The sequence below is a fragment of the Drosophila erecta genome, unplaced genomic scaffold (genome assembly GCF_003286155.1).
Source record: "Drosophila erecta strain 14021-0224.00,06,07 unplaced genomic scaffold, DereRS2 tig00000055-arrow-pilon, whole genome shotgun sequence".
In the NCBI taxonomy this organism is placed as follows: domain Eukaryota; kingdom Metazoa; phylum Arthropoda; class Insecta; order Diptera; family Drosophilidae; genus Drosophila; species Drosophila erecta.
The window spans coordinates 4,432,209-4,459,374 of record NW_020825200.1 but is presented as its reverse complement, the minus strand read 5'-3'; the positions used below and the strand labels follow the sequence as shown (position 1 = coordinate 4,459,374).

The 27,166-nt window shown below is 48.6% G+C and overlaps 1 protein-coding gene across 1 annotated transcript; it reads left to right on the top strand.

The window, feature by feature from the left end:
- Positions 1 to 311: 311 nt before the first annotated feature.
- Positions 312 to 24,024, top strand: LOC6541979 (cadherin-related tumor suppressor). Its single transcript, XM_001968612.3, has 9 exons — positions 312 to 865; positions 4,261 to 9,832; positions 12,677 to 12,985; positions 13,050 to 13,283; positions 13,351 to 13,552; positions 13,622 to 13,908; positions 14,175 to 16,937; positions 16,996 to 20,552; positions 20,617 to 24,024. Exons 2-9 carry the CDS (start codon positions 4,361 to 4,363, stop codon positions 23,294 to 23,296), a joined length of 15,504 nt encoding a protein of 5,167 aa, XP_001968648.2. The 5' UTR covers positions 312 to 865; positions 4,261 to 4,360; the 3' UTR covers positions 23,297 to 24,024.
- Positions 24,025 to 27,166: the final 3,142 nt, after the last annotated feature.

Below are 27,166 nucleotides of genomic sequence, written 5' to 3'. Positions count from 1 at the left end.
GATCTTCCAGTGCATCCGAACCCACAGAAGTACCCGCAGTAATTTTTATTGTCGCTGTGTATGGGCCGCCGGTGGCTATTGAATCTCGTTGGACTGGACTGGACCGACGACCAAGATGAGGAGCGAAACTGGGAGAGCGCTGCTCGGAACAAGAAAATGAAAAACGAAACTGCAACAAGTGAAAAATGTGTTGCAGATACAACAGGTATCTCTCTGCAGAGAGAGAGAGCCAAACTCCGCGGCTTGGTCTCTCCATGGAGCGGTTCGAAAACCCGTCCGACGGCTTTTCCCAGTCCACGGCTCTCAATCGAATCTCGGCTGGATCCGCGGCCAAAGCCACTCAGTTCCGTTGAGACCACTGAGCGAGTGGTTTGGGCCGATATCTTCAGTTCGAGGCGGATTAAAAGGCGCGCGTGCGCGGAACGGTTGACAAAAAAAGTGAAGGTGCGACCGTAAACCTCTGGTTAGGCCCTGCCAAACATAATATTCCCGATCCGTGTTACTCCGCAATATATGCTATGTTATAGAAATATATATAATCCCTGTGCGGATCAAGCAGCTGGCCCCCAAGTTTACCCATTTTTGTGCCTATATGTGTGTGTGTGTCGCCGTTGCAAATTTTTATAAGTGAAAAATTCCAACAACGTTGCTGCTGCAGCTACAAGCCATATATACAAGAGCGAAAAATGAGGCAAAACACGTTTTGCTGAAGGAAAAAAAATACAAGAAAAATAAATATGCTGCGTACGTGTGTGTGAGTGCAACTGTGTGAGTGCCGCCGTGTTCAAGTGTGCGTGATTGTGTGTATGTGTGTGTGTGCGAGCCCACCAACACCAAAATGCATGTAAAAATGTGAAGAAAAATGGTAGGTACTCATAAACATTCATGCAGGATAGATATTTGCGGGCTGCCCCTTTCGAAACCTTCTATTTTCCCCATCTATCATACAAATCGGCTTGTACTCGATTCTGCGCCGCGGAGATTTTAGCATTTAGCCAATCTTGGCCAGGGAATTTGCATAAAATCAATAAGCCAGCTCAAATCACTTTTCCCAGCCCACGCGATTCGCAGGAAAGGCTGTTTTCAGCTAATGCATTCAGAAGCAAATCGAAATGGGTGTGTGGTATGCAAGGTTACAATGGGACTATAATAGATTGAAACAAAGTTAAAAAACTGTATGTTATCCAGAAATTAGTTCATGTGAGAGGCAGCAGAACTTAAACAATTGATGTACAGAAAGAAGACACTTATTTTAGGGGTCGAACGGTAGAGTAAAATAATTTTGCGGTTGAGCCAAAAATATTTATAGATCGCTCTATAGAAATGCGTGAAGTCAACGGAAAACGACAAACACACAATACAGTGTAAAAAGCGTACAAGATTAATTGTGGAATTATTATAAGCCAACGGTAACGTAGGCAGTTGTGGTTGTAAAGGTTGGCCCCTCAACTTGATGTTGATGTTGTTTTCGGATTCGGATTCGGTTTCGGATGCTGAGACTGGGTCTGGGGCTCAGCCAAAAGCCAAGTCGAGATCTTGAGTTGAGTTGAATTGAGTTGAGCTGAGCATGAAACGCCTGGCTGCCACGTAATGGTTGAAAATTGTCGTTTTTTTCGGGCTGTTTTGTTATTGTCAGAAATATCGACGAACGGGAGAAAGAAAAAGAAAATATTCCTGGATAGTTGGACTCTCTCTTCAGACCTTATAGCTGCTATCTCGCTGGAGAGCGAAATGTAAATGAACATGGAAATATGAAAAACACGTTTCCAACTCGGCTTAACTGGAGCTGCACTCCAGCGCAGCAATGCAGTGCGATGTAAAGTGAAAAGCTGAAATAAAATAAAAATTCATAATAATAAGAAGAGGGATGGGGATTGGGGAATGCCGAAGGGGCATCATCACGAAATTGCTAAGACTGGTTATGTTCTTTTTCGGCGATTCTATGATATCTGCTCCCTTTGTTGTGGGCTTGGGCTTGAATTTGGATTTGCATTGCAAATCGACCAAAGCCGCATAAACTAGCCGGGTCATGCACGACTATATGGTGTTTTATGGGCTCTCAAATATAGCCCGGCCTCATCGATATTAATGGCGTGGAAACCAGATATTCCATAGGCCAACGATGCGTATGGGAAAGTGTAAAGGAGACGGATAAGGCGATATATGCATACATCAATCAAACAAATGGGCTTTGCTTTTCTTTCCTTTCCTTTCTTCGAGACAATATTTAAATTTTTCCGCCATTCGTGAACTGTGAATGGTGAACTTCAAATGAGCTGTGAGGGTTTTGCGGCAGACAGCTCATGCATCATCAATGAAAGTAATTTATTTGAATGGAATGAATATTTCCCACAAATGCATATTCCCCCACGAAACGTGATTAAAGTGTAAATAACATTTTAATTTTGATTGAAGGCGTTGGTTGAATGGAGAAGCCTTTCTGCTTTATCCTCTCGTATATAGCTGTCGTTATATTTAAAGCAAACGCTTAAATAATTTTAACCTTTTAACTGACCTTTTTGTTGAAATATTAAAATTGTGACACTCCCATCAGCGAGCTTTTGAAATTCTTAGAAAACTTGGCTTGGAACGAGGATTACTAATGCACTCGGCATTCTATAGCAACAGGGAGCCCAAAAACCCGGAGACGGACACAGACCTTCCTATGGATATTTTCATATGTGTGTGCGTGTGTGTGTGTGGGGCGGCAATAAAGAAGACAAAACACCAAGACATAAAAAATATCTTTGATAGAGACCAACAACGAAATGAGAAGATTGCAGAGGTACAAAAACAACACCGACAGCTAACAATACCATTAGAGCAGGTAGATTTTTAAGATTAATGAACGGGTTCGGCTTCAAAAGCTTCAGACAACAAAAACGAATTTACGACGCATTTTTAGCTATGTATCCGAGGAGACAGAGAGATCCGATACGATCCGATTCGATTCGATTCGTTTCGAGCCCAAGTCCAAATTCTGACAGATTCTGCGGGTCCACTGCCATGCGTTTCTTCTAGTTAGTCCATCTAGTGACCATCATAACCAAATGAGAGGTATTTCTGTTCACCATGCCAGATGTATTCATTAAAATATGGCTTAGCTCAGTCCTTATATCGCAACCTATATCCCATTTCAATTCTGCTTAATTCCATTTTGTTAATCCCTTGAGGAACGAAACGAATTAGTTCTTAGAATGGTATTAAGGGATGAACTAATATTACTACGGGTACCTCTGTGATTGCAACAAGGGTGTTTCCAGGGTCTATCAGTAAAGAAAAGGCGAATGCTGTGGCGTTTACGGTGCTCTGGTGTTAATACGAATACGAATCAGTTAGCTGCTTTCAGAACGTTACTACTACTTTGTGTAAAGGGGCGGAGGTGGCCAGGGGCTTGGCGTCTTTGTATTGATATTCGTAGAGTCTCAGGTTAACAAGAGATTGCCCACAAAGCATTAATTTGGTCCAAAGCTGACACGCATGCTATTAATGGAAATTTTCCCTTCCACCGGTCGTTGTCTCCGAGTGTTTCGGAATTTCGTTTGATTAATAGATGCCGCCTAAATCTTGATTAGATTTTTTCTAAAAGCCTAGGACCAGCAGCCGCAGCTGGAGTCTGGCTCTCTGGATTTCAATCAACTTGACGCTGGACCGCAGCTTCTTTCGTTTCCATTCGCCCGTATTTCTCAGACTGAAGGAGAGCGTGGGTTGAAGAGGGTTAAGTTTTTTTAGGGTCAGCGAAAAAGTGGATGTGTGGAAACCTATAGGGAATTTAGAACCAACCTATTTTTATTCTAATAATTAAGGGGCTAGACCTCACTTTTATTGAATAGAGTTCGTTTCCTCAGTCACTGGATTTGCTTCAAGTTCGTTTCCTCAGTCATTGGATTTCCTTCAAGTTCGTTTTCTGTCATTTTATTTACATCCTTAGTTTCTATGCCTATTTCATAAGTTCAGAAAATTGTGAAATACTTTTTACTTACTATTTTAAAGTATGCCCATTTCTTTGGTAAGTTGTTGGCAGTAACAGTCGATTTCACGCTTTAGCGCCTCATATCTCACCGAATTGAGCTTTAGTAATTTTATGCTCGACGAAGTATGAAAATGCAGATATGCGTGGTGAGCGCGGTGCATGAAAGCAGTTTGTTAATTGAAAGGCTTACGCCAACAAGTGGTACAAACACGTTAATAGCTAATTAGCACTAAGCAACAATTACCTTAACCATAGCTAATTTCAATGTCACCTTCATTTCGTTTCAGGCGACAGACGAAAAATCAATAAATCATTATCATAAGTGATGCAAAATGACGAGTTCTACGATGCATTCAGCGAGTGAGCAACAAGACAAAAGTGCGACAAATGAAAAGAGTGCAAAATAAATTTAGAACAGACATTAGAAACAGCCTCCAGATGGAGAGGCTCCTGCTCCTGTTTTACCTGCTCCTGGCCGGCAGGGAATCCTTGTGCCAAACAGGCGACACCAAACTGGAGCTACTGGCACCGCGTGGCCGGAGTTATGCCACCACCTATGAACAATATGCCGCCTTTCCGCGGCGGAGAAGCTCCTCATCCTCGCCATCGGGTGAGATGCAATCCCGTGCGGTGGACACCAGTGCCGACTTCGAGGTGCTGGAGGGTCAGCCGCGTGGAACCTCGGTTGGTTTTATACCCACAAAGCCAAAGTTCTCGTATCGGTTCAACGAACCTCCTCGAGAATTCACACTCGATCCGGTTACGGGTGAGGTGAAGACCAATGTGGTGCTCGATCGGGAAGGGATGCGGGATCACTACGACTTGGTGGTGCTCTCCTCGCAGCCCACTTACCCCATCGAGGTGCGGATTAAGGTACTGGATGTCAACGACAACTCCCCGGAGTTTCCCGAGCCCAGCATCGCGATTTCCTTCTCCGAAAGTGCCACTTCGGGCACGCGGTTGCTCCTCGATGCCGCCACAGATGCGGATGTGGGTGAGAACGGGGTCACCGATCAGTATGAGATTGTGGCTGGGAATGTGGACAACAAATTCCGCCTGGCGACAACTGCGAATCCCAGTGGAGACACCTCATATCTGCACCTGGAAACCACCGGTAATCTCGACCGGGAGTCGCGTGGCAGCTACCAACTCAACATCTCTGCCAGAGATGGAGGATCTCCACCGCGCTTTGGCTACCTCCAAGTGAACGTTACCATTCTGGATGTCAATGACAATCCACCGATCTTCGATCACAGCGATTACAATGTCTCCCTGAACGAAACGGCTCTGCCGGGAACTCCAGTCGTGACCGTCATGGCGTCGGACAACGACTTGGGGGACAACAGCAAGATCACCTACTACCTGGCCGAAACGGAGCACCAATTCACGGTTAATCCGGAGACGGGAGTCATATCCAACACAGAACGCGTGAACTGTCCCCAGCAGACGAACGTGAAGAACTCTGCTAGCCAGAAAAGCTGCGTTTTCACTGTGTTCGCCCGGGATCATGGATCTCCGCGCCAGGATGGACGCGCCTATGTGACTGTGAACCTGCTGGACACAAACGATCACGACCCCATCATCAGCTTCCGCTTCTTTCCGGATGGCGGTAAAGTGGCCACCGTGGATGAGAATGCGGTGAATGGCACTGTGGTGGCAGCCGTGGCCGTTAAGGATTCCGATTCCGGTCTAAATGGCAGAACATCGGTGCGCATCGTTTCCGGCAATGAGCTGGGACACTTTCGCCTAGAAGAAGCTGCCGACTTGCACATAGTGAGGGTAAACGGAGTGCTGGATCGCGAGGAGATCGGGAAGTACAATCTGACCGTGGTGGCAATGGATCAAGGAACTCCGGCGCGAACGACGACGGCCCATCTTATCATCGATGTAAACGATGTGAATGACCATGAACCGGTGTTCGAGAAATCGGAGTACTCAGCGGTACTGAGTGAGCTGGCACCCACGGGAAGTTTTGTCGCCTCAATCACAGCCACGGATGAGGATACTGGGGTCAATGCCCAGGTGCACTATGATATTCTCTCGGGCAACGAGCTCAAGTGGTTCGCCATGGATCCTCTGACGGGTTTGATTGTGACGACGGGCGCACTGGATAGAGAGATTCGCGACACCGTTGAGCTGAGCATCTCGGCAAGGGATGGTGGACCCAATCCCAAATTTGCTTACACCCAGCTGAAGGTGATCGTTCTGGACGAAAACGATGAGGCGCCGCAGTTCAGCCAAAGGGAGCAGAATGTCACTTTGGGTGAGGATGCGCCTCCGCAAACGATTGTGGCCCTGATGACGGCCACCGATCATGACCAGGGCACCAATGGATCGGTGACCTTTGCCCTGGCGCCCAGCGTGGAGCGCCTGTACCCACTACAGTTTGCCCTCGATGCGTTGACGGGCCAATTAACAACGCGAAGGCCTCTGGATCGTGAGAAGATGTCGCGGTATGAGATCCCCGTGATTGCCCGCGATCAGGGAGCACCCACGCCCCAATCGGCCACTGCCACCGTTTGGCTGAATGTGGCCGATGTAAACGATAACGATCCTCAGTTTTATCCCAGGCACTACATCTACTCGCTCACCGATGACGATGCTATCAAGCTGAGGGAGGAGGTGGAGAAGGAGCGGATCCTGCTCCATGTCACGGCCTCAGATAAAGACGATGGCGATAATGCCTTAATTGAGTACCGACTCGAGTCAGGTGGCGAGGGTCTCTTCCAGCTGGACGCCCGATCGGGAGCCCTCAGCCTGCGTGGCGATGCTCCTGCATCGATGCATTGGAAGCCCCACTACAAGCTCCTGGTATCCGCGCGTGATGCTGGGCAGCGGAGGAGCCAGCAAGATGCCATTGTGGAAATTGTACTCAAGTCGAAGGCGGAGCTGCTTGAATGCGGTCAGGCACAAGCTGGTGGTTATGAGTTCCAGATGGTCGAGGATCACGAGCAGCAAAGGAACAGCCAACCAAATCGCGAGGTGGGCATCGTGCAGGTAAAGTCCACGAATGGCAAGGCGAACTCTCATATCGAATACGACATCATCCAAGGCGACAGGGCTCAGAGTTTCCGAATCGATCCCAGGAATGGTCGCATCACCACCGCCCGCCCGTTGGATCGCGAGGAGCAGGCCAATTATCGTTTGACCATCTTGGCCAGCTCCAGCAGCAGCTCCAGTGCAGCCGCCACCAGCGTTTCATATGGCCAGTGCATTGTCAACATAGCCATTATCGATCTGAACGATAATGCACCCGTTTTCGCCTTGGATCGCGAGTCAGAGCCCACGATCTCCTTGCCGGAGAATGCGGCCGTGGGCCAGGAGATCTACCTATCCAGGGTGCGAGATCGGGATGCGGGCATGAACAGTCGGATCAGCTATAGCCTCACCAACAATCCCAACCAGCAGTTCCGCATTGGACCAGTCACGGGAGTCCTGTACCTGCAGAGGCCCATAAGGGCAGAGCCCGGATCCCAGATCCACGTGGAACTAATGGCCACGGATGCTGGAAGTCCTCCGCTCTCCAGTAAACTGAGCCTATCTGTGCTGATAGCCGATGTTAACGATCACACTCCCGTTTTCGATCACACCTCCTATGAGACCTCGCTGCCAGAAACCACGAAAGTGAACACTCGATTCTTCGCACTGGCCGCTACGGATATTGATTTGGGGGATAATGGTCGGATCTCGTACGAGATCATCGAGGGCAACACGGAGCGCATGTTCGGTGTGTTTCCCGATGGCTTCCTGTTTGTAAGAGCGCCACTCGATCGCGAGGAGCGGGATTACTATGCTCTCACTGTTTCTTGCCAGGATGCTGGTCAGCCATCCAGATCCTCGGTGGTGCCCGTTGTCATCCATGTGATCGATGAGAACGACAATGCACCGCAGTTCACCAACAGCACCTTTACGTTCAGTATTCCGGAGAACGCTCCTGCAGACACGTTTGTGGGCAAGCTAACAGCAGTGGACCGGGATATTGGTAGGAATGCTGAGCTCAGTTTCACGCTATCCAGCCAGACGCAGGACTTCACCATAGACACCAGGAACGGTTTCATCAAAACGCTGCGACCCTTCGATCGCGAGGCTCTGGTGAAAGTCAGCAGGAGTGCGGAGGCAGGCGGAGAGGATGCTTCCCTCAGGGGATCCGTGGCTGGCAACTATATGCTACTGGAGGCCACCGTTTCGGACAATGGCATTCCTCGCTTGCAGGACAAAGTCAAGGTGAAGGTTATCGTCACCGATGTTAACGATAATGCGCCGGAATTCCTGAGAGCACCTTATCATGTTACCATTTCTGAAGGCGCCTCTGAGGGAACGCACATTACGCATGTCTTTACTCAGGATGCGGATGAGGGTCTGAATGGAGATGTATACTATACCCTGGCGAAGGGAAATGAGGCTGGCCAGTTCAGTTTGGACGGCGCCACAGGCCAGCTTTCATTGGCGCGCAGATTGGACCGGGAGTCCCAGGAGATTCATCACCTGGTCGTCGTGGCCAAGGATGCTGCTCTCAAGCATCCGCTGAGCTCCAATGCCAGCGTTACCATTGTGGTCCTGGACGAGAACGACAATGCTCCGGAGTTCACCCAGTCGAGCAGTGAGGTTTCCGTTTTGGAGACCAGTCCAACGGGCACAGAACTGATGAGATTCAGGGCCAGTGATGCGGATCAGGGGGTCAATAGCCAGGTGGTCTTCAGCATATCGGCTGGAAATCGCCGTGACACCTTCCACATCGACAGCATTACGGGAAGCCTCTATCTCCACAAGCCGCTGGACTACGAGGACATAACCAGCTATACTCTCAACATCACTGCCTCTGATTGCGGCACGCCGTCGTTGTCTACCACCGTTTTGTACAACGTTCTCGTGGTGGATGACAACGACAATCCGCCGATCTTTCCCAGCACTGCGATTGTTCGGCAGATCAAGGAGGGCATTCCCCTGAAGACGCCCATTGTGACCGTAACCGCCGACGATCCGGATTCGGGACTGAACGGCAAAGTGAGCTACGCCATTAGCAAGCAGGAACCCCAACTTCCGCAGGGACGACACTTTGGCATAAACACGGAGACGGGTGTGATCCACACGCTGAGGGAGATCGACCGGGAATCCATTGATACCTTTCGGCTAACCGTGGTGGCCACGGATCGTGCTCAGCCCTCGGAACGACAGCTCTCCACGGAGAAACTTGTCACCGTGATTGTGGAGGACATTAACGACAACGCACCAGTGTTTGTGTCCATGAATGCGGCTATCCTGCCTCCCAAGTTCTCGACTTCCAAGGGCAGCAGCACAGCGGTGATGCAGGTACATGCCAAGGACGCGGACTCCTCCAGCAACGGCCTGGTGACCTACGAGATTGTCAGTGGCCCCCAGGAGCTGTTCAAACTGCAAAGGAACACGGGTGTTGTGACCTTTACCCCAGGTCCTCAGTTCAAGCAGGAGGTGCGCTACCAGCTGACCCTAAAAGCCACCGACGAAGCCGTTCAAAGCGAACGACGCAGCAGCGAAGTTTACATCACAATCATAACCCCGGGCTCCGGCGGCAGTGAATCATCCGTGCCGCAGTTCGAGCAACGGAGCAAGCATTCCGGTTCCGTCTACGAGAACGAGCCCATTGGCACGAGCATCCTCACGGTGACCGCTCACCTGGCCTCCGCCGAGATAGAGTACTTTGTGACGAATGTTACGGCAGTGGGATCGCGCGGTCAGGTGGATCGCCTCTTCGACATCGATGCCAAGCTGGGCATCCTTTCCACCGCCGCCGAGCTGGACCGCGAGGCCGGACCAGAGGAGTACGAGGTGGAGGTCTACGCCATCGCCCTTGGCGGGCAGCCACGTACTTCCCGCACGAAGGTAAGCCACTAGAAACCCCCCTTCGATTGAGTTATTAGTAAATTAGTGGGTATTACCTGTTTTGTGTTTTCACCTCGATGTGGAGCAAATTCTTGCATATTTTCAAGCACACGAAACCTTCTTCTTGTTGTACACACACTGCATCATACTCACTTTGATCAGAACGCTCGGAATCCGAGTGGGGTTTTATCAGATTCCGATTACTTACACAAAGGGCCTTTCGAACTTACTTTGTAACGAAAGGTACCTCTTGCCTGAAACGAGGATATGGGATATGGGAGTTGGGATATTGTTGCCGGCTCGGCCATTTCTGGGGCAGTTTCAAGGGCTTATCAGTGCAAGTCGAGACCGCACTAATGCGCTTTTAATGTCTTGTGCTGATATGAAATGTTGATTACACGCCAACCACTCCGGAGCTCCAGCTCCAGCTCCAGCTCCAGCTTCAGTTTCAGTTTCCAGCTCCAGTCCCTCAGTCATCCTTGTGTGCACATGCACATGCGGTTATGCCTGCAGATTCAGATGCAAATTAACAGGCCAACGAAGAGGACTGGCCGCCCGGCTATCTGTTGAATGAATTTGATGGGGGGCAGGGCAGCAGGGGCAACCAGACAGACCTGTGTATCGAGAAAATATTTCACATCCCAGCGCTGCATAAATGGGCCGCAGGGATAGAATTATAATAAGTTGCTTCATTGGCAGATGCCTTTAATTATGCCCAGTACCCTACTCACCGTTCTCCAGGCATCCCGATGGTCCAGGGTCCGCCCCTCTGCGTTTGCAGGGTACTGCGCCGGGCTCTACGAGCCAACTCATACTGGTTTTCAAGCGAACACAAGCGAGCAGAAGAGAGAACAAAGGCGAATGGAGCCCGGCTCAAGTACACTCGAACAAATTAGGGCCAATTAAAGTGTAATAACCATAATTGAATTGTTAAGTAAGCAGCAAGGATTTCTATTATTGAGTGCGTGCTGAAAAGATTTTACTTGAGTGCATTTAAAGTTTCTTGCATCACTTATATTCCATCACTTTGCATGAACCCAAATAATAGTAAAGTAATATAATAAAATAATAAATATGACCAAAGAACTTATATTTTTAGGTAGATTAGCTACTTTTCAGTTGATCCTTTTTCCTTTGTGTAGCCATTTTCGTTTCTCTTCGGGCCAGATTCTTCTGCTCTGCAGACAGCCATCGAGTTCCTGCTGCTTTTGCCCCTTTTAGCCGCTCCGCGTGCTCATGGCCAACACGTCGTATGCGTAGGTATGCCAACAATGCACGCATGCAAATGTGTGTAGTTCCAGTTCCAGTTTCGTGCAGAAAGCTGAAGCGGAAAAAAGCTGAAAAAAACACAGCCTTGGGTTAGTACAAGCAACTATGGTTTAGTGGATGTTTCGGGCGCTGCTCCTCGCGTGCGAAGATCGTTTCAATCAATTCATTGTTGCATTGATTTAAAACGATTGTCATGTTTTCAGTTTTTTTCGCGTTAACTTTAGATATTTTTAATGCTGGGACTGCAACAAACAACACGCTTTATTCGAACTCAAGCCGACGAATTTGGAGGCAGGCCTAATTAGATGCATTAGCTAATCCAATTTCGTTGCCCAAGTGAGTTCATTTGAAAAGGCTGTGGAAAGTATACATATGTACATGTGTTAGCCATAATGATCTTTGAATCCCATTAAGCGCTGCTTTCTAGTCTGCGGATCTTAGCCTGCTTTCGAAATGAATGCAATTAAATGTGAGCAAACAAGCGAGTGAATGTCATTTGGCTTTCCATCAAAATGTCCCCAGATCCGAGACCAGGGTTTGGAATTTCACGCAAATTTATGGCCAACCCAAGGCTAGTTTCTTGGTGTTCAGCTGGGTTCTTTTTCTGCCCATTAAGCGGATTGACAAATGGTAACATTTTCTGCAGCTGCACCCGCTTTCCACTGCCTCAAATTAGTTCAATTAGCCGCACACATTTCACCCTGGCATCCACGGGCATCCAAGAGGTGTTTTGCTGCACAGGCTGCCCACTAATGCATTCGTGAGTGGAAGTGGATCCCTAGCTGGAGCCCAGTATCCGCCGTCTGATGTTACAAATTTGCATAAATTTTATTACAAATGCAGTATTTACTCGCGCAGCACCGACTTAACACCATCTCCTCAGCACACGACGCTATATATTTTACGAGTGGTTTCTGGAGTCCAGAATTTATGGCCTCCTGGGCTCCTCCGCTGTGCCCTCCATGTGCGACCAGGAGTCCACCAAGAGTTACGAGACGGCTTTTGTGGACCGCTAGTTGGACGAACAAAGAGTCTGAGGCATATCGATACTTAGTCCTTTTCGACTGTGGTACACCGCAGTTTCCTCTGTGCGTAATGAGTTTAGAAAGGCACTGGTTGTCTAAATTCCAAGCCAAAAGACTTGTAAATTAATTGGCTTTAGTCAAAAATAATTATAAGCATTAAAATGGCGCAATAGAGGTTAAGAAGCCGGTTTCGTTCGTGCCGGCCGCGTTGAGAAGTGGCATTAACTATAATTCGCTCGGTCATAAGCAGAAAGTTCAAGTTGCGGCAACTGGCTTCGCATATCCCATAAACCATATACCATTGCCCAGTGTAAGCGGGTCAATTCGAGGCCAGGTTAAGCGAGATGAGGAATGCGATTGACATTGCGACAAAAGTTTGGTGGGCACATAAGTGGAAGTGGAGGTACATAGAATACTCCGAGCATTTAGTGCCGAATATGGAACTAGTTTCCGCTCGATGCCATATCGCCGATGCCAGTTTGTGGTCCTCCTCCTGCCAAGTGGGTCAGTCTTATTGACGCAACGAATACGCTTTTGTATCTTTCTGCAGGTCAGAGTAACCGTTCTCGACAAGAACGATAGTCCGCCGCAGTTCCTCGACACCCCGTTCGTCTACAATGTCAGCGAGGATCTCCAGATTGGACACATCATCTCCACGCTGCGGGCCCACGACCCGGACACCATTGGTTCGGTGACGTTCCTTCTGATGGATGGACACGACGGCAAGTTCCTGCTGGAGCCCTCCACTGGCAAACTGGTCCTCAACGACACCCTTGATCGGGAGACAAAGAGCAAGTACGAGCTGAGGATTCGCGTGTCCGACGGAGTGCAGTACACGGAGGCATACGCCACCATTCAGGTAAGGAATCTAACTATTTGATTCCAAATTAGTACTTCTTTTTTCAAAATAATTATCCCATCAGGTGAGCGATACCAATGATAATCCGCCCTTGTTCGAGGACACCGTGTACTCCTTTGACATACCGGAAAATGCGCAACGGGGCTACCAAGTGGGCCAGATTGTGGCCAGGGACGCCGATCTGGGCCAGAATGCCCAGTTGTCCTACGGAGTGGTCTCGGATTGGGCCAACGACGTCTTCAGCCTGAACCCGCAAACAGGAATGCTGACCCTGACCGCTCGACTAGATTACGAGGAGGTGGGCACATCATATATCGCACAGCCGTAGTTTGAAACTACTTAGACTTGCTTGTTCTACTCAACAGGTTCAGCACTACATCCTGATTGTTCAGGCCCAGGATAATGGCCAACCCAGCCTGTCCACCACCATAACCGTCTACTGCAACGTGCTCGATCTGAACGACAATGCTCCTATTTTCGATCCCATGAGCTACTCGAGCGAGGTGTTCGAGAATGTGCCCCTCGCTACAGAGGTGGTCACTGTGTCAGCAAAGGACATAGATTCGGGTGAGTTCCTTACTAACATAATTCCTTACAGATTCCTTACTATCTTAAATGTCCCTTGATTTACGGCAGGCAACAACGGACTCATTGAGTACAGCATCACCGCAGGAGACGTCGACTCAGAGTTCAGGATCGACAGCAATGGCACCATCCGCACTCGCCGGCACTTGGACAGGGAGCACCGATCCGCATACACACTGACGGTTACCGCCCGAGATTGCGCTGATGAATTTGCCTCCTTCAGCGAGCTGGAGGAGACGCAGCTGAAGCTCAAGTACCGATCGCCCAGAAAGTATCAGCAAACGCGACAGGAGTTCCTGGCCCATCAAAAGCAGCAGCGCCTCTCGTCGACTGTAAAGGTAAGTTGCCATAGAGGATACTTTTATATATTCTTTGAGTACTTGAAAGTCGGCTCATGTTACTAGTCTCGATGGAACATAAAAGCAGTTATCCAGAACGTTAGGTGCGACTAAATCGCTTGGTTCGCGAAGCCCTAATTAATTAGGGAACTAGTTGCAGGCATGGCAAAAAACCGGTTGGTTTGAATAACGTCGACACATTTACCGTTTTATCTAGAATGCTATGAAACACAATTAGCCAAGCACTGATCCTCACTTTTTTCCAGGTGACGATACTCATCAAAGATGTCAACGACGAGGTGCCCGTCTTCGTTTCCGCAAACGAGACGGCGATCATGGAGAATGTGGCCATCAATACGGTCGTTATCGCTGTCAAGGCGGTCGACAATGACGAGGGCCGCAACGGGTACATCGATTATCTGATGAAGGAGGCTAGAGATGAGGACATTGGTCAATCGGACCCGCTGCCCTTTTCCCTGAATCCCACCGATGGCCAGTTGCGCGTCGTCGACGCCCTGGACCGTGAGCTGCGCTCAAGCTATCTGCTCAACATCACAGCCCGAGATCGCGGAGAGCCACCCCAGGCCACGGAGACGCAGTTGCTCATTCGGATTCTGGACGAGAACGACAACAGTCCCGTCTTCGATCCGAAACAATACTCCGCCTCGGTGGCGGAAAACGCCAGCATTGGGGCCATGGTGCTCCAGGTGTCCGCCACTGATGTGGACGAAGGTGCAAATGGACGCATCCGCTACTCCATAGTGCTGGGCGATCAGAACCATGACTTCAGCATCAGCGAGGATACGGGTGTGGTGCGGGTGGCCAAGAACCTCAACTACGAGCGACTTGCCCGGTATTCCCTCACCGTGCGAGCCGAGGATTGTGCCTTGGAGAATCCGGCTGGCGACACTGCCGAGCTGACCATCAACATACTGGACATAAACGACAATAGACCGACCTTCTTGGACTCACCATATCTGGCACGGGTCATGGAGAACACTGTGCCGCCAAATGGTGGATATGTGCTCACGGTAAACGCCTATGATGCAGACACTCCACCGCTGAACTCGCAGGTGCGCTACTTCCTCAAGGAGGGCGACAGTGACCTCTTCCGCATCAACGCCTCCTCGGGCGACATTGCGTTATTGAAGCCCCTGGATCGAGAGCAGCAGCGCGAGTACACCCTGACACTGGTGGCCATGGACACGGGCTCGCCTCCACTTACGGGCACGGGCATCGTGCGCGTGGAGGTGCAGGACATTAATGACAATGATCCGGTGTTCGAGCTGCAGTCCTATCATGCCACTGTCCGCGAGAATCTGCCGGCGGGCACTCACGTACTGACCCCCAAAGCCACGGACAAGGACGAAGGACTAAACGCCAAGCTGCGCTTTAACTTATTGGGGGAGCACATGCATCGGTTCCACATAGATTCAGAAACGGGCGAGATCAGCACGGCTACCACGCTCGACCGCGAGGAGACTTCCGTGTACCACTTGACCTTAATGGCCCAAGATAGCTCCATCACCGAGCCACGAGCCTCGTCCGTAAATCTCACAATCAGCGTGTCCGATGTGAATGACAATATCCCGAAATTCGACTCCACCACCTACAACGTAGCCGTTCCGGAAAGGATCAGCCAGGGTGAGTTTGTGTTCGGAGCTCGCGCCTTGGACTTGGATGATGGCGAAAATGCTGTGGTGCACTACACCCTTAGCGGGCGAGATCAACACTACTTTGATATAAACACCAAAACGGGCGTGGTGAGCACCAAGCTGGAGCTTAGGACTAAGACCAAGTCGCCTGATGATTTGACCTATACGATTGTAATATCTGCAATGGATCAGGGTGAGCAGCCGCTTACTTCCAAGGCGGAGCTTACGGTCATCCTGCGACCCCCAGAGCTCTTTCCCACCTTTGCCTACATGGCCAACAGTCACTTTACCATGTCAGAGGATGCCAGGCCTGGCAAAATGATAACCAAAGTCAGCGCCACTTCGCCTAAAAAGGGTTTGGTGGGCAAAGTTCGCTATGCCATAGCCGGCGGAGTAATGGGCGATGCCCTGAGAGTGGATCCCAATAGCGGAGTCCTGAGCGTTGGACAGGATGGCCTGGACTATGAGCTGACCCATCTGTATGAGATTTGGGTCGAGGCAGCCGATGGCGATACGCCAAGTCTGCGCAGTGTTACTCTCATAACGCTCAACGTAACGGATGCCAATGACAATGCACCCGTCATGGAGCAGCTCATTTACAATGCCGAGGTACTGGAGGAGGAGTCCCCGCCTCAGTTGATAGCCGTTGTGAGGGCCAGCGATCGGGACTCCGGCGATAATGGAAATGTCATCTATCGCCTGCAGAACGACTTCGACGGCACCTTTGAGATCACGGAATCGGGTGAGATTTACACCAGGATGCGACTGGATCGCGAGGAGATCGGCGACTATGCGTTCGTGGTGGAGGCCGTCGACCAGGGTGTTCCTCATTTGACGGGAACAGCTAGTGTCCTGCTGCATCTACTCGACAAGAACGACAACCCGCCCAAGTTCACACGCCTCTTTTCCCTGAACGTAACCGAGAACACCGAGATCGGCAGCTTTGTGATCCGAGTTACCTCCTCCGACTTGGACCTGGGTGCAAATGCGAATGCTTCCTACTCCTTCAGCGAGAATCCCGGCGAGAAGTTTCGCATCGATCCGCAGAGCGGAAACATCACAGTGGCCGGCCATCTTGATCGCGAGCAGCAGGATGAGTACATCCTCAAGGTGGTGGCCTCCGATGGAGCCTGGCGTGCCGAGACACCCATTACCATAACGATCCAGGACCAGAACGACAATGCGCCCGAGTTCGAGCACAGCTTCTACAGCTTCAGCTTCCCGGAGCTGCAGCAATCGATTGCTTTGGTGGGCCAGATCCTAGCCACGGATCGCGATAAGCAGGGTCCCAACTCAGTGATCTCCTACTCACTGCAGCAGCCGTCACCCATGTTCAGCATTGATCCGGCCACGGGTGAGGTCTTCAGTAAAAAGGTGCGTACATGAAACTCTTTAAATATATATTTAATATTGAATACTTGATTTCTAACAGGCGGTGCGCTTCAAGCACTCGCAGTATGTACGCTCACCGGAGAACATGTACGCCCTCACCGTTTTGGCCACGGATAATGGCAAGCCGCCTCTGTACTCCGAGTGCCTGGTGAACATCAACATCGTCGACGCCCACAACAATCCGCCAAAGTTCGAGCAGGAGGAGTATCTGGCGCCACTGCCGCAGGATGCCGTTCGTGGTCAGCGAATAGTCCGGGTGCACGCCAACGACAAGCAGGATCTGGGCACCAACGAAATGGACTACTCCCTAGTGACTTCCAATTTGAGCTCGATCTTCACTATCGGCAGACATGATGGCTGGATCACTTTGGTCAGACCAATCCAAGTGCCGCCCAACACTCGATACGAACTGGTCGTTAGGGCCACGGACCGTGGTGTTCCACCCCAGTCGGATGAGACGCGCGTTATAATCGTGGTAACCGGCCAGAACCTGAAAGCACCGGGCTTTTCCGTTAACAGCTATCAAGTGATTGTGCCCGAGAATGAGCCGGTGGGCTCCATAATCCTAACTGTGGGCGCAACTGACGAAGATACGGGTCCGAACGGAATGCTCAGGTACTCCATTTCCGGTGGCAATGAGCGCCAAGACTTCAGTGTGGATGAACGCACGGGCGGCATAGTGATACAACAGCAACTGGACTATGACCTGATACAGGAGTACCATCTGAATATCACAGTGCAGGATCTGGGCTACCATCCGCTATCCTCCGTTGCGATGCTAACGATCATCTTGACCGATGTTAACGACAATCCACCTGTATTTGATCAGAAGGAATACCACGGCTACATACCGGAAAACAAGCCCGTTGGCACCTTTGTGTTCCAGGCACATGCCACGGACAAGGACTCGCCCAAGAATGCTATTATCCATTACGCATTCCTGCCCAGCGGACCGGACAGGCACTTCTTCATGATGCACCAGAGCAATGGCACCATATCCTCTGCGGTGTCCTTCGACTACGAGGAGCGCCGCCTCTACACACTACAGATCAGGGCCAAGAACCCCGATTCCAGCATGGAGAGCTATGCCAATCTCTATGTGCATGTGCTGGGCGTGAATGAGTTTTACCCGCAGTTCCTGCAGGCAGTCTTTCACTTTGACGTGTCGGAAACATCGGCGGTGGGCACAAGAGTGGGTGCCGTCCAGGCCACCGATAAGGACAGCGGAGAAGACGGACGTGTGTACTACCTGCTGGTGGGTTCCAGCAACGACAAGGGCTTCCGCATCGATACCAATACGGGCTTGATTTATGTAGCCCGACACCTGGACAGGGAGACCCAAAACCGTGTGGTGCTCACAGTGATGGCCAAAAACTATGGCAGTATTCGTGGCAACGACACTGATGAGGCGCAAGTGATTATATCGATTCAGGATGGCAACGATCCTCCGGAGTTCATTAAACACTACTACACCTCCACCATTTCCGAGGCAGCTCCCATCGGCACGAAGGTCACAACAGTCAAGGCCGTTGACAAGGATGTGCGGTCACAAAACAATCAGTTTAGCTACTCGATCATTAACGGCAACCTCAAACAGAGCTTTAAGATAGATGTGCAGACGGGTGAGATCAGCACGGCAAGTCGCCTGGATCGCGAGGAGATCGCCACCTACAACCTGGTGATCGGAGCCATTGATACAGGACTGCCTCCACAGACGGGAAGTGCGACGGTCCACATAGAACTGGAGGATGTGAACGACAATGGACCCACCTTCACGACTGAAGGTCTGAACGGTTATGTCTCCGAGAACGAACCGCCTGGCACTTCCATTATGACATTAATGGCCAGTGATCCGGATCTGCCGCGCAACGGAGGACCCTTCACGTACCAGCTGGTTGGCGGGAAGCACAAGTCCTGGCTAAGTGTGGACAGAAGCTCGGGCGTGGTTAGGTCCACAACCAGTTTCGATCGGGAAATCACACCTGTGCTAGAGGCCATAATTGAGGTCGAGGACAGTGGCAAGCCGAAGCAGAAGGCCCAGCACCTAGTCACGATCACAGTGCTGGATCAGAACGACAATCCCTCGACCACAAGGAGCTTGCACATAGCAGTCAGCCTGTTTAATGGCGATCTGCCACCAAATGTGAAGCTGGCCGATGTGCGTCCCAATGACATCGACATCGTGGGCGACTATCGTTGCCGCCTGCAGAAGAATCCCGCCCAGAGTCAGCTGCAGTTGGCCATTCCACGGGCCTGTGATCTGCTCACCACCTCGCACACGACGCCAATAGCTTCGGTCTTCAGCTACACGGGTAATGACGGAAAACATGGGGATGTGAGCTCCAAAGTGAGTGTGGCCTTCCAGAGTTTCAACAACGAAACGTTGGCCAACTCAGTGTCCATCATGGTGCGAAATATGACGGCCAACCATTTCCTGGCCAACCACTATCGGCCGATTCTGGAGATGATCAAGTCCAGAATGAGCAACGAGGACGAGGTCATCTTGTACAGCCTGCTGGAGGGTGGCAGTGGCAATTCCACCAATCTCCAGCTGCTGATGGCAGCAAGATCGGCCAAGAGCAGCTACCAACAGCCCAAACATTTGATTGAACGCTTGCGGGAGAAGCGCTCTGCGTTCTCGGAGCTCCTGCAAAAGGAGGTGATTGTGGGCTATGAGCCCTGCAGCGAACCGGATGTTTGCGAAAATGGTGGAGTCTGCAGTGCCACCATTCGCCTGCTGGACGCGCACAGCTTTGTTATCCAGGACAGTCCTGCCCTGGTGCTGAGTGGCCCGCGGGTGGTGCACGACTACAGTTGCCAGTGCACCAGTGGATTCTCGGGAGAGCAGTGCAGTCGTAGGCAGGATCCTTGCCTGCCGAATCCCTGCCACTCGCAGGTGCAGTGCCGTCGCTTGGGCAGCGATTTCCAGTGTATGTGTCCGGCCAACCGGGATGGCAAGCACTGCGAGAAGGAGCGCAGTGATGTGTGCTACAGCAAGCCATGTCGCAACGGCGGAAGCTGCCAACGCAGTCCGGATGGGTCCTCCTACTTTTGCCTCTGCCGTCCCGGATTTCGGGGCAATCAGTGCGAGAGCGTGTCGGACTCATGCCGACCCAATCCCTGCCTGCACGGCGGCTTGTGCGTGAGTCTCAAGCCCGGATACAAGTGCAACTGCACGCCGGGACGATATGGGCGACATTGCGAGCGCTTTAGCTATGGATTCCAGCCTCTGTCCTACATGACCTTTCCCGCTTTGGATGTGACCACCAATGACATATCCATTGTGTTCGCCACCACGAAACCCAACTCCCTCTTGCTGTACAACTACGGCATGCAGAGTGGCGGCAGATCCGACTTCCTGGCCATCGAACTGGTGCAGGGCAGGGCCTATTTCTCGTCCGGAGGAGCTCGTACCGCCATCAGTACTGTGATTGCTGGACGCAATCTGGCGGACGGCGGATGGCACAAGGTTACGGCCACCCGGAATGGACGCGTGATGTCGCTCAGCGTGGCCAAGTGCGCGGACTCCGGGGACATTTGTACGGAATGCTTGCCAGGAGACTCCAGCTGCTATGCAGACGAAGTGGGACCCGTGGGGTAAGTTTACATTTCACCTATGACACCACCTGACCCTTAATATTGGAATATATATCTGCCACAGAACTCTCAACTTCAACAAGCAACCCCTGATGATCGGTGGCTTGGCCTCGGCTGATCCCATTCTGGAACGACCTGGTCAGGTGCACAGTGATGATCTCGTGGGCTGTCTGCACAGCGTTCACATCGCAGGACGCGCCCTGAACCTCAGTTCTCCGCTGCAGCAGAGAGGCATTTTGGCCGGATGCAATCGGCAGGCGTGTCAACCAGCTTTGGCGGCGGAACGCTGTGGAGGATTCGCAGGCCAGTGCATCGACCGGTGGTCAAGTTCGCTGTGCCAGTGCGGAGGTCACTTGCAGTCGCCCGATTGCTCGGACTCCCTGGAACCCATCACCCTGGGCGAAGGCGCCTTTGTGGAGTTCAGAATTTCGGAGATATATCGTCGCATGCAGCTGCTGGACAATCTGTACAGCAGCAAAAGTGCCTGGTTGGATAGCTCGCAGATGAGGGAACGTCGAGCCGTCAGCAATTTCAGTACGGCCTCCCAGATCTACGAGGCTCCCAAGATGCTCAGCGTGCTGTTCCGCACCCACAAGGATCAGGGTCAGATCCTGTATGCGGCCACCAATCAAATGTTCACCTCATTGTCGCTCCGCGAGGGTCGTTTGGTTTACTACTCCAAGCAGCATCTTACCATCAACATGACGGTGCAGGAAACTGCTTTGCTGAACGATGGCAGGTGGCACAATGTGAGTTTATTCAGCGAAAGTCGAAGTCTGCGACTCATCGTCGATGGAAGGCAAGTGGGCGATGAGCTGGATATCGCCGGGGTGCATGACTTTCTGGATCCCTATTTGACCACGCTGAATGTGGGCGGAGAGGCTTTTGCCGGCTGCCTGGCCAATGTGACGGTGAACAACGAACTGCAGCCGCTGAATGGATCGGGCAGCATCTTTCCGGAGGTTCGGTATCACGGCAAGATTGAGTCCGGCTGCCACGGAGACATTGGGCAAGATGCCGCCCAGGTGGCCGATCCGCTGAGCATTGGCTTCACCCTGGTGATTGTCTTCTTTGTCATACTGGTGGTGGCTATTCTGGGCTCCTATGTCATCTATCGATTCCGCGGAAAGCAGGAGAAGATCGGGAGCTTGAGTTGCGGTGTGCCCGGCTTCAAGATCAAGCACCCTGGTGGTCCAGTCACGCAAAGTCAGGTGGATCACGTCTTGGTGCGCAACCTGCATGCCAGTGAAGCCCCTTCACCGCCAGTTGGAGCCGGAGACCATATGCGGCCGCCAGTGGGTAGCCATCACCTGGTGGGCCCCGAACTGTTGACCAAGAAGTTCAAGGAACCCACTGCGGAGCTGCCACAGCCACAGCAGCAGCAGCAACGTCCCCAGCGACCCGATATCATAGAACGCGAGAGTCCACTGATACGGGAAGATCACCACCTGCCCATTCCGCCACTCCATCCGCTACCTCTGGAGCACGCCAGTTCCGTGGACATGGGCTCCGAGTACCCGGAGCACTACGACCTGGAGAACGCCAGCTCCATTGCTCCCTCCGACATTGATATAGTGTATCACTACAAGGGCTACCGGGAGGCAGCTGGCTTGCGCAAGTACAAGGCGAGTGTGCCACCAGTTTCTGCCTACACGCATCACAAACATCAGAACTCCGGCTCTCAACAGCAGCAGCAGCAGCACCGCCACACAGCTCCATTTGTGACCCGGAACCAAGGTGGCCAGCCGCCACCGCCGCCCACCAGCGCCTCCCGCACCCACCAGAGCACTCCGCTGGCCCGACTCTCGCCCAGCTCGGAGTTGAGTTCGCAGCAACCGCGGATTCTCACGCTGCACGACATTTCCGGAAAGCCGCTGCAAAGTGCCCTGCTGGCCACCACCTCCAGTTCCGGTGGCGTTGGCAAGGACGTGCACAGCAACAGCGAACGCAGCTTGAACAGCCCGGTAATGTCCCAACTGTCCGGCCAAAGTTCCAGCGCCAGTAGGCAGAAGCCCGGAGTGCCGCAGCAGCAGGCGCAGCAAACATCCATGGGCTTGACTGCCGAGGAGATCGAGAGATTGAATGGCCGGCCGCGTACTTGCAGCCTGATCTCCACTCTGGATGCCGTCTCCTCCAGCAGTGAGGCGCCTCGAGTGTCGAGCAGTGCCCTCCATATGTCTCTGGGTGGGGATGTGGATGCCCATAGTTCCACATCCACGGACGAAAGCGGCAACGACAGCTTCACGTGCTCGGAGATCGAGTACGACAACAACAGTCTCAGTGGCGATGGCAAGTATTCCACCAGCAAGAGTCTCCTGGACGGACGTAGCCCTGTGTCCAGAGCCCTAAGCGGCGGAGAGACGAGCAGAAATCCGCCAACAACGGTGGTCAAGACGCCGCCCATTCCGCCGCACGCCTACGATGGATTCGAGTCATCCTTTCGGGGATCGCTCAGCACGCTGGTGGCCAGCGACGATGACATAGCCAACCACCTGAGCGGAATCTACCGCAAGGCCAATGGAGCTGCATCCCCGTCGGCCACCACCCTCGGCTGGGAGTACCTCCTCAACTGGGGACCTAGCTACGAAAACCTGATGGGCGTGTTCAAGGACATCGCCGAGCTGCCGGACACAAATGGACCGTCGCAGCAGCAGCAGCAACAGCAGCAGCAGCACACCCAAAATGTGTCCACGCTACGAATGCCATCATCGAATGGACCGGCAGCTCCAGAGGAGTACGTGTAATATTCATCTGCCAGAAAAGTTAAAGTGTTCCTAAAGTCTGAGCCCGTTCACTGCCAACACATCGAAGCTTCACCATTCTGCAAAGATTACTTAAATTGTATTTTAAAGCAACTATGCAATGACTTTTCCGATTCTGTGTGGTCAAAAGCAAAGAGACATTCTCGATAGTACGTAAATGTATTTGTAAATTTTGTGTAAAGCTACATCTTCTCTGAGTAGATTATAAGTAATGCCATTTTATTTTGCAATGTACAACGAAAACCGAACGAGGATAGATTGTAAGTTAAACAAAGTGTAGAGTCGTGCATATTACGGACAATAAGCAACTAATCTTATGAGAACTTATGAGACCTTGTATCAAGGTCAACCATCCTAAGTGCACTTCCATTAAGGGTTCGAAAGTAAAACAATAACGACTGATTAACACACCCAGTTAATTTCCATTGCTGACTATTTCAACTTCTGTACTTGTGTATATGTTTTCTGAGTGCTATATTAAGATAGTTTCAGCACCAGTGTGTATTGATTTGTGACGCCATTTAAGTGCATTCCAACATTGCTCTAATTTATTGACAATCTCGCCAACATCCCCTAACTGCCTTAGTCGTACTTATAGATAATTAATATCAGAGATACTTCGCATTCCTCTAGATATATACTTAAACACCTTGTATATGTATGTAATTCGTAGTGAAATGTTATTAAATACATATTAACCATCAAAATAATGTTTACTTTCAAGGGTTCAGTAGCCTTTATATATTATTATATTATGGGATATTTTATTTGAGTTATTTAATTGCAAAAATCGGACTGCCAATTAGGCTGCCTATGAGTTCTATATTTCTACCTGTCTAGTCCTGCATGTAGATCCTGTGAAACTATTTCGCTCTTCCAGTTTTATATTTATACCCCTTACTATTTATTACCCCTTATTTATACCCCCTTAGGCTGAAGTTCTAAACTCCATAACTCAACTTATCTCAATCGGATTTTAAAGTGGCGTACCTCTAAATGTTTCTGGAGCAATTCTCTAAAAATCTGCATTCAAATTTAAAATTTTATTTTTTTTTATATTTTTTGTAATTTTTTTGATGGGATGATGTTGTAGACATTCAAAAATGGCCCAAGGCTGAAGTTCTAAACTCCATAACTCAACTTATATTAATCGGATTTTAAAGTGGCGTACCTCTAAATGTTTCTGGAGCAATTCTCTAAAAATCTGCATTCAAATTTAAAATTTTATTTTTTTTTATATTTTTTGTAATTTTTCTGATGTTATGATGTGGTAGACATTCAAAAATGGCCCAAGGCTGAAGTTCTAAACCCCATAACTCAACTTATATTAATCGGATTTTAAAGTGGCGTACCTCTTAATGTTTCTGAAGCAATTATCTAAAAATCTGCATTCAAAATTAAAATTTTATTTCTTTTAATATTTTTTGTAATTTTTTTAATGTGACGACGTTGTAGCAATTTAAAAATGACCCAAGACTGAATTTCTAAAGAGTATAACTCAACTTATATTAATCGGATTTTAAAGGCATACCTCTAAATGTTTCTGGAGTAATTCTCTAAAAATCTGCATTCAAATTTGGAAATTTATTTTTTATACATTTTTTTGTAATTTTTCTGATGTTATGGTGTTGTAGAAATTCAAAAATGTCCCAAGGCTGAAGTTCTAAAGTCCATAACTCAACTTATCTTAATCGGATTTTGAAGTGGCGTACCTCTAAATGTTTCTGGAGCAATTCTCTAAAAAACTGCATTAAAATTTAAAATTTTATTTTTTTTTATATTTTTTGTAATTTTATTGATGTGATGTTGTAGACATTCAAAAATGGCCCAAGGCTGAAGTTCTAAACTCCATAACTCAACTTATATTAATCGGATTTTAAAGTGGCGTACCTCTAAATGTTTCTGGAGCAATTCTCTAAAAAACTGCATTAAAATTTAAAATTTTATTTTTTTTTATTTTTTTTGTAATTTTTTTGATGTGATGATGTTGTAGACATTCAAAAATGTCCCAAGGCTGAAGTTCTAAAGTCCATAACTCAACTTATCTTAATCGGATTTTGAAGTGGCGTACCTCTAAATGTTTCTGGAGCAATTCTCTAAAAATCTGCATTCAAATTTGGAAATTTATTTTTTATACATTTTTTTGTAATTTTTCTGATGTTATGGTGTTGTAGAAATTCAAAAATGTCCCAAGGCTGAAGTTCTAAAGTCCATAACTCAACTTATCTTAATCGGATTTTGAAGTGGCGTACCTCTTAATGTTTCTGAAGCAATTATCTAAAAATCTGCATTCAAAATTAAAATTTTATTTCTTTTAATATTTTTTGTAATTTTTTTAATGTGATGACGTTGTAGCAATTTAAAAATGACCCAAGACTGAATTTCTAAAGAGTATAACTCAACTTATATTAATCGGATTTTAAAGTGGCATACCTCTAAATGTTTCTGGAGCAATTCTCTAAAAATCTGCATTCAAATTTGGAAATTTATTTTTTATACATTTTTTTGTAATTTTTCTGATGTTATGGTGTTGTAGAAATTCAAAAATGTCCCAAGGCTGAAGTTCTAAAGTCCATAACTCAACTTATCTTAATCGGATTTTGAAGTGGCGTACCTCTAAATGTTTCTGGAGCAATTCTCTAAAAAACTGCATTAAAATTTAAAATTGTATTTTTTTTTATATTTTTTGTAATTTTATTGATGTGATGATGTTGTAGACATTCAAAAATGGCACAAGGCTGAAGTTCTAAACTCCATAACTCAACTTATATTAATCGGATTTTGAAGTGGCGTACCTCTAAATGTTTCTGGAGCAATTCTCTAAAAATCTGCATTCAAATTTGGAAATTTATTTTTTATACATTTTTTTGTAATTTTTCTGATGTTATGGTGTTGTAGAAATTCAAAAATGTCCCAAGGCTGAAGTTCTAAAGTCCATAACTCAACTTATCTTAATCGGATTTTGAAGTGGCGTACCTCTTAATGTTTCTGAAGCAATTATCTAAAAATCTGCATTCAAAATTAAAATTTTATTTCTTTTAATATTTTTTGTAATTTTTTTAATGTGATGACGTTGTAGCAATTTAAAAATGACCCAAGACTGAATTTCTAAAGAGTATAACTCAACTTATATTAATCGGATTTTAAAGTGGCATACCTCTAAATGTTTCTGGAGCAATTCTCTAAAAATCTGCATTCAAATTTGGAAATTTATTTTTTATACATTTTTTTGTAATTTTTCTGATGTTATGGTGTTGTAGAAATTCAAAAATGTCCCAAGGCTGAAGTTCTAAAGTCCATAACTCAACTTATCTTAATCGGATTTTGAAGTGGCGTACCTCTAAATGTTTCTGGAGCAATTCTCTAAAAAACTGCATTAAAATTTAAAATTTTATTTTTTTTTATATTTTTTGTAATTTTATTGATGTGATGATGTTGTAGACATTCAAAAATGGCCCAAGGCTGAAGTTCTAAACTCCATAACTCAACTTATATTAATCGGATTTTAAAGTGGCGTACCTCTAAATGTTTCTGGAGCAATTCTCTAAAAATCTGCATTCAAATTTAAAATTTTATTTTTTTTTATATTTTTTGTAATTTTTCTGATGTTATGATGTGGTAGACATTCAAAAATGACCCAAGAATGAAGTTCTAAACTCCATAACTCAACTTATATTAATCGGATTTTAAAGTGGCGTACCTCTAAATGTTTCTGGAGCAATTCTCTAAAAATCTGCATTCAAATTTAAAATTTTATTTTTTTTTATATTTTTTGTAATTTTTCTGATGTTATGATGTGGTAGACATTCAAAAATGGCCCAAGGCTGAAGTTCTAAACCCCATAACTCAACT